This window comes from Mesitornis unicolor, unplaced genomic scaffold (genome assembly GCF_000695765.1).
Source record: "Mesitornis unicolor isolate BGI_N332 unplaced genomic scaffold, ASM69576v1 scaffold23204, whole genome shotgun sequence".
Taxonomy (NCBI): domain Eukaryota; kingdom Metazoa; phylum Chordata; class Aves; order Mesitornithiformes; family Mesitornithidae; genus Mesitornis; species Mesitornis unicolor.
Genome location: NW_010178427.1, coordinates 1368 through 9772, shown reverse-complemented (window position 1 = coordinate 9772; position 8405 = coordinate 1368). Strand labels below are relative to the sequence as shown.

General features: G+C 38.2%; 1 protein-coding gene across 1 annotated transcript in view; it reads right to left on the bottom strand.

The window, feature by feature from the left end:
- Positions 1 to 8073, bottom strand: part of LOC104539036 (potassium voltage-gated channel subfamily C member 2-like) — a gene marked incomplete at its 5' end in the record, with an annotated part of 10083 nt that extends 2010 nt beyond the window's left edge. Inside the window, 2 exons of the mRNA XM_010182461.1 lie at positions 4566 to 4733; positions 7143 to 8073. Of these exons, the coding sequence (XP_010180763.1) occupies positions 4566 to 4733; positions 7143 to 8073 (1099 nt within the window). The remainder of the gene's footprint in view (positions 1 to 4565; positions 4734 to 7142) is intronic.
- Positions 8074 to 8405: the final 332 nt, after the last annotated feature.

Genomic DNA, 8405 nt, shown 5'->3' with positions numbered 1-8405 from the left:
CACACATCCAGAGCCTTCTGTGGTCTCCAAGCAACACGGCTTGTCAGGTGATGGAGACAGGATGGTCCATGCAAATGAGCAGACCCAAGTCACACTATGTGCAACCAAGACACGATTCCAGACATCGTCAGAATGGATTAGAATCACAAGGAATGGATGTTCAATGGAGCGACTGATAATTAGTTGGAAGCACATTATTGTAAGTGAATCTCCCTGAAAATATGCTTATTTATTGAATATACTGGCCAACAGCATCCACTAACTGTCCTTTTATTGCCACAAGAAAGTAGGACAATATAGTAGATAAAAGGAGAAGCGCTACCTTAGGTAATCTTTAAAAGCCAAGATAAAATTTTTCAGCTACCCAAGTGGCATTTCTTACTACTGACAGTTATATCATGCAGGAGTTATACCATATTTGTGGAGTCTATGGTTAATGCTACATTTATTTCCCATATGTGGTAAACAGTATTTGAATTAATATTATGTAGCCGATTGATGCCATCTGGTTTACAAGATGGAAGGGATGGGAGACCGAGAGCGCCTTAGAGGACAAGGTGAGCTGTAGGGTGATGTTACTGGAGACAGTCGCAGAGCATTGCCTGTCAAGCCAGCTATGTTGTTTAAGCTTCGAGATTTTTCATAGCCTTGTATGAGAAAATGCACAGACATCAGTTGAATTCAGCCAAAAAAATAGACAAAGACGAACAATACAATGTAATGTAATCCAAGGAGCTATCTGGGACTCAGAGGGAATCTGCCTGCAAAAGAACTCAATGCTGAGATACATTACTAGCAAAATATGTTAATAAATAGATTTATTTACAAATTAATGCAGCTATTCTTTCCCAGAAAATTAAGCAGACCATCACATGAGAGATCTGACTACATCCTATCCTGCACTCAGTGCCACTCTGTTGGCTTCAGCAGGGTTGCACAGAGTGCAAGATAAAGAATCCCAACAGAGTTACTGAGTGAGTTACTGGGCTAAGCATAATCCAAAGCCCATTAAGACAGACTATAAAAACTGTTAGAATCACATAATCTCTGCTAAATCCAATTCATAATAAAGGATGAATTTTCTTTAAAAATAAATAAAACAAAAACCAGGTAAAATTGCATACAGTATCTGTAAATCACTTCTGATGAATGATACTATGGGAAAGAAGCTCCATCTTCAGAAATATTGACCCTAAGACTTTGCATCTAATGTTAAACTATAATAAGATAACAGATTTTGACATATTTGCAAATGCATTCTGACTGGCAAATTTAAAACATCATATTTGTGGTCATTCTTCAACTGACTCAAATGAAATAACCTGTATTAATCCACATAAGCGAATAGTAAATAATTAATCATTAAATGAGGCAATCACATAATGCTTCACAATTTGGAGGGAACATTGCACTTGCAGACATTTCTGTTCACATACTCTGTGAACGCTAGCTACCTACTTTTTGCTACATATAGGCTGTTTTTCACCACGTAGAGGCTATTCTGTAAAACACTGGAAAAGCATTGCTATTCACGGCTTCACTATCTTCATATTCAAGTATTTTCAATAGCACCTGAATGATCCCACTTATGAAGAAAACAATCAGCCCATCGGTCTGGAGAGAGGTATCAGAAAGGAAATACAATGAAGATGAAGCCAGACAGGATCCCACTCCTCAACTACAAGTATAGATGCTTCACTGCAAGCACAAGAAGTCCCTCTGATTTCAGTGGCACTACCTATTCCCTTGAAGATAAGGATGCGCCTCAGCATTTGTCAGGTTAAGTCATTCGGGTATAAATTGCTTACAGTGAAATACTGAGACTTTTCCCATAGAAACTGTAAAACGTCAGTGACAATACAGCCAAACATTACACAGGATGTCACCAGACATTTTTGTCTTATTGATAAAGTTACTGGCTCCTGATCTCCAGATGACAGATAGTTAACAGAGTGTTGTTAATATCTCCAGAAAAAATTGTATCTCAGGTTCTCCCCTAATGACAATCAACGTATTTCTTACCTACTGAGAATTGCACACTGTAAAACTATACTTAAAATAAATGTATAAAGTCATGTCTGCTAAAACTTTGTACAATGTTCTCTCCAGATTGCAATGGCAGGCCAGACTGTGATGCTTCACAGACTTCTCATACATTTCAAAAACAGCCTCCAGTTTCTGAGCTTCTATCAGTATTTACAGAGATTAGAAAGAATCATGTTTGAAAGGGGAATAGAAGGGAAGCATAATGCTAGCGTATATATTTAACCTTCCTGTAAAAATAAATCTTACAAAAAAAAAAAACAACCCAAAAGAATCAGGTAGCTTTTTGGGTTTTTTAAACAGAAACTAGGATACTCTTTATATAAAATATTTTTCCTGCTACCTTTCTAATGATAAAAGCAAAGAACTGATAGGGGAAGATGGTAAAGATGATAAAGAAAACAGTAATTCCTAAAAAATGAAAAACAGATACACAACATGAGTAGAGATAGAAGCATGATCCAAAATCGGCACTTTCCAGATATTTCATTTGGATCAGCTTTGAATCAGTATCATCCTATAGATGGAGTTTAGGTGATAATGCAAAAAAGCCAAGAATAAATGATCATTGAATACAACCAAGAACCAACCAAGGAATAAACCAGACAAGCAGGATGTACCACAAAAAAAGGGGAAAAAAATAAAATGAAAAAGTAATAGACTTGATGTGTGAATCGAATTCAAGTATTAAAAACCATTTGGATGTTACATGAAGAGGTTTTCTGTTTATGAGCTAACTTCCCTACTCTTTATAAAATAAACTTCAAAGACAATGGCTAAACATTTCAGCTTAGACTAAGGTCATCATCAGAGCCAGTCAAAGAGCGTATTTCTCACTGAGAAACTGTCAGTTCTGAACTCAAGCTCCTTTTTTCTAGTAAAAACTATTAAACAATTTTCTCTTTAATCTAGTTTTTGAAATTAAAATATTCACATAGTCTCAGTATAAAAGACATTTTATTGTTATATGAATACGTCTTTAGAAGATAATTGGTAACTTCTTTTATTACTTTTGATCTGTTCTAATTATGATTACTGCCAAGTGGACTGCATTCAAATGTTTATACTAACATTTCTAAAAGAAGTTAAAAAACCTATCTTGCAAGATGCCATGACAATCTGCCTTATTCTGGTGTTCCTGACCTCCTTAAAAGACTGGACCTTTACAATGAAAGATGTTGTGAATAATTCTAGTTGTTGAGAAGACCATGCAAAATACGCACTCAGTGGAAAGCATCCTAAATCTGTACAAAAATATGTTTGCAATGAAGTCCCATTTAATCTAAATATTATATATAGAATATATAAAACACAGGAGCATAGAGACAATCATATTCTTTACAAATACCAAACATATCGAAATCTGGTTGCATATCTGCCTTTGCATGTTCAACCTACTTAGCTCATGCTTTTAAAATACAAAAAAAGCATTTGCAGAATAACCCAAGATAAGTCCTTCAACATCTATGGCAGGCTGGGAGAGCTATGTTTGCTGTATAGAAAGCAAGGGGGTTTTAAAAAAAAAAAAAAAAAGGGGGGGGGGGACAGAAAAATGTCAGCCAAAAATGTTTGTCCAGTGCCACATGGCTACTGCAGATGAACTCTGAGGTGAACAACTGCACATCTGCACTCAGAAATGGGAAACCTGTCAGAATGATACAATTTGCCAAGAAACCAACACAATTCGTAGATAAGGAAATAGCAAGACTTCCACTGGCATTGCTGATTTTGTGTCTATGCCCTGAGGTTAGGTTTCCAGCCACAGCCAGCTGTGGCCTGATGGGATAGCCCCACCATCAGTCACCTGGGTGATACATATAAGGACAGGTTTTGCAAACTCTGCCTGGGGAGCCCAGTTCTACCAAAAAGTGAGTAATCAGATTTGAAGAGGCTGAATAACTAGAAAGGCATTTTTAGCACCTTGCAAGATCAAATATTGTTTATTGTAGTTGTATTCTCATTGGGGTAGACAGTCACCTTTTAGCATTAGTGGTGTGCTACAAGGAGGAAGTATTTTGTGGCATTATAAACTCAAACGTCTTTGAAAGAAATCTAAATAGCATCTCATATTTTACGCTTTTTTGTGTTCAGAAGAAAAATGTTGCTTACGTCTGACATTTCAACCTTTTAAGTGTAATTTATTGGGCTGTAATTTTTGCTAAGTTAAGTGCATACCAAAGTTATTCAATCATTAATTTGTCTTTTAGAATGACAAATGGTATTGAGTGATGAGTGGTTGAATGAGCAAGGTCTGAATTGCAGGCTTTTCCAGTAAAAGTAACAGGCAAATGAAGACACAAGTGAAATGATGGTCCAACATCAAGCACATTCTGTGAAGACTAAAGGAGATGAGTGTTTCTAAAAGGAGAGCAAGAAAAGAATGACTAGGAATAAAGAAAAAAGATACATTGTGAGTACAGTCTTTCCTCTACGAGCATTGTGCACAACATTTTACTCTAAGCTTGCTTTTCACAAGCACATTGCTGAGTAATCTTTTATTATCTAATGAAAGATGTCCATACCTTTCCTGATCCCTCCATCAGTAGTACACGTGTAATCACCTGTTGTCAGTAGGAAACATGTTCCCCCTCTTCTGTTTTTGTCTCTGGTACTAGAGCGTCTGATGGGAGGGAGCCTTTCACCAGGTGAGAGTGGCTGCTCACTTCCTGCACTGTCTTCACCTGATAACACTGGTTAAAGCACCATGCCCATTTACAGACAATAATGAATGAGGAAATGAGACATCACAAAGAGCTTATGCTGAATGCTGGATATTCCCATCACTCAAAAAATAATTATAAGGTAAATCATTAGAAGAAAACAAGATTGCAATCTACCATTAATCAATACAAAATGGCAAAAAGTATATTTTTATTCAAGCACAAATGATCTTTGATTTTCCTGTTCTTTTAAATCTCATATAAAGGTATACTAAATTAACATGAAATAAGAAATAATCAAATCAAGGCTTGGTTAGTTTCCTATTATGGACTGTAACTTTCCAGAATACAGTCAGCTTTGGATATTTCAAACAAGTATTTATTATTTAGGGTATCCTTTTTGCTAAATAAGTGGTCATGTTAGTAATTTTTGCTTAGAATATGTCATTTAGCGTATTTTAAAGACAACTCCACCCCCAGAAGGGTTGAATTTTCAATATTTGGCATTAAAGCCTGTTTAATAACACACTTAACTTTCATTTCTATACTTATCACACTTGCACTGTTGGTCATCATAAGTACCCAGCATTAAATGCTGCCTTTGGTCTGTGTAGTTTATTTTTTCAAACAATAAAACTCTCCTGATTTGGCACTCCCAAAGGACCCTCTTTTAAAATCATCTATTTCAGATTGAGGCTACACTTCTAGAACGACAAAAAAAAATCTCTGCTTAGTGCAGAACATAACAGGTAACGTCATGTTAGTGACTTCAGCTTTACCTTTGCATTTAAACTGGAGTATGTGTTTTTTTGAGCTGGTAATGCAAAGCACTATATTCAGCCTTGAAGTTTTGCACAGAATTACTCGTAACTCTAACTGCATTCTCTACCTGTAGCTGTAAAGCTAGAGTGCACAATATGAGTGGTGGCACTTCTGAAGAGAAAGTTAACATTTTAAAATGCCTTCTTTCTGCATATCTGCTTTCTCTCTACCTTCAAGGATTATAACACCTTGTAAATAAGGCTGCAGACAAAGAAAAGTGTTTCTTTGCTCTGATCACACTGAACCTCCTCCATTCTGGGATACCTTTAGTAGGATCTGATGGTATGAAAAAGTTATTATCATTAACACTTTAAAGATGTCTGAAAGTGGGTATCAGTCAAAGCACTGCAAAACTAACTATATTCCACCCTCAGTGGGAGTCCTTTCAAGGATTTCCATCTTCTTAAATATATTTGGGAAGTTCAAAAAGCTGTGTTAACTTTGTCTGTGAACACTCACTCAGAGACTGAAACCAAGCTTCTTTGAACATAAATGCTATTCAGTAACAGAGCAACAGACCAAAGACGGATACTGTTCAGAGACCAATTTTTCAGACTCTTCTTTTTAAAAAATAAATTTCAATTACTGAATTATGCCAGTTATGGGTGGTTTTGCTCTTATTACGCTTTAACAGGTTTCCAACAGGAGTTTCATGACTGGTATGTGAGCTTTGCAATCAGATTGTGCTTGGCTTAAGTAGGAATACATTCAAGAAACAAACAAAAAATTCCTTGCTACTAGAAATTTTTTTTAAATATACTGAGAGAAAAAATTTACTCTCTAATTTGAAGAGACATGGAATATGTTGCAGTGACTTGGAGGGGCAGAGGCTGTCATTTGATATGCATTTTTTCAATGATTTGCACAAAATATTCCTTATGCGTCATTTGGAACTCTATCAAATAAGGTGATATAAATCATAAAAATCAGCACTAATAATGATGATGTTGCTAGGGGCTGTCATTTTCATTTTTCTTGACAAATTTTACAACAGCTATTCTATTATCATTCAATGAATAGTAAATATCATGCAATGTCTCATCTAACACAGACAAAGGAGGTTCTTCTAGCCAGGGAAGTGGAATGCCAAATGGAAAGAAAGCTAGAAACATAATTTCTTCTCATTTCCTTTGAGTGCTGGGCTTTGGATGTAAAGCACCTGCTCCTTTTAAATGACTGCTTCTTTGTAGAATCTTGCTTAACAGGCCACGATGTGGCACAGGCAAAGCTGACACAAGAGACAGACACTGAGGCAAAACACCATGGAGTCCAACAGCGTGGGACACAGTGGCTGCTCAAATAGTCACAGTCATGCAGGAAAACAAGAAACATCCATACGACGCAACAAACAACAGGCAAAAGAAAAGGTTGATATCAACAGCAGGAAAGCATTCTCAACAGAGCAAGCAAAACTGTATAGACCAGCTACATAGAGGTTTGGGAACAACGCTATTCCTATTTTGTCCTCTATGAGACTGACACACGCAAACACTGGAGGGGAGAAGGGTGGGAGCTACGTCTTCTCCTGGCAGAAAGACTGGCTGCTTTCTGACCCCTACCAAACATACTGGTCTATAAAGTGTTTTCAGAGGACACGCATTTCCAGTGGGATCCTACCTGATGATCTGTTGTGCTCCATCAGCTGGTTGTCCTTGCCCAGGCAGATATCTCCCTGTGTGCTATTGCAGGCCATGTTCAAGTCCGTCTTGCAGAAGGTGGGTGAGCTGGCTTGAGGAGCAGGAGGGATGTGCTTCTTCCGCTTCCTCGGCAGTTTCTGCTTTGCCATGGCCAAGGAGTAGTACATCCCAAAATTGTTAACAATCACAGGCACAGGCATGGCTATGGTGAGCACTCCCGCCAGTGCGCACAAGGCTCCCACCAGCATGCCTGACCAAGTCCGTGGATACATATCCCCATATCCCAGGGTGGTCATGGTGACTACAGCCCACCAGAAGCCGATAGGGATGTTTTTGAACTGTGTGTGTTCACTCGCCGACGGGTCATTAGGCTGGGCTCCCACCCGCTCTGCGTAGTAGATCATGGTGGCAAATATCAAAACACCAAGTGCCAGGAATATTATCAGCAGCAAAAATTCATTGGTGCTGGCTCTCAGAGTGTGGCCCAGCACCCTGAGTCCCACAAAGTGCCGGGTGAGCTTGAAGATTCGCAGGATTCTCACAAACCTTACCACCCTGAGGAAACCAAGCACGTCCTTAGCAGCTTTGGAGGAGAGCCCGCTCAGGCCCACTTCTAGGTAAAAGGGTAGGATGGCCACAAAGTCAATGATGTTCAAGAGGTTTTTGATGAATTCAAGTTTGTTGGGGGAAAAAACAACACGTACTAAAAATTCAAATGTAAACCACACCACGCAGACTCCTTCCACGTATGTCAGAGCAGGATCTGTCTCAATTTCATACTGTAGCACAGTTTCTGTTCCATTGATGACCTGTTCAGTTTTGTTTATGATAGTATTGAAAGCTTCATGTGTTTCCAGGCAAAAGGTTGTGATTGAAACTAGGATGAAGAATAAGGAGGCAAAGGCAATGAACTGAAACAAAAAGAGGGAAAAAAGACATCAGAATCACACAGCTCTTCACATTAATGCTAATAATGCCAGTGATCATTATAAATCTTGTATTGTTTCATCCCCAAGTGATTCACAAATATATATGCATAAAACTTGGCATCTATGCCAGAGGATAGCAGCAGATAGCTCTCACATGTAGGCCAGGAGTCTGGGAGTGAGGAAAGTCTTGGTGATGGCCACCACGACAGGCGGCAGCTCATGCTGAAAGAGGCAATAAATATTTAAATCCATGCTAAATCATCTGAATTCCTTTCAGTTGTCAAAGTACGTTGCAAACAGCCCCCATATGCACC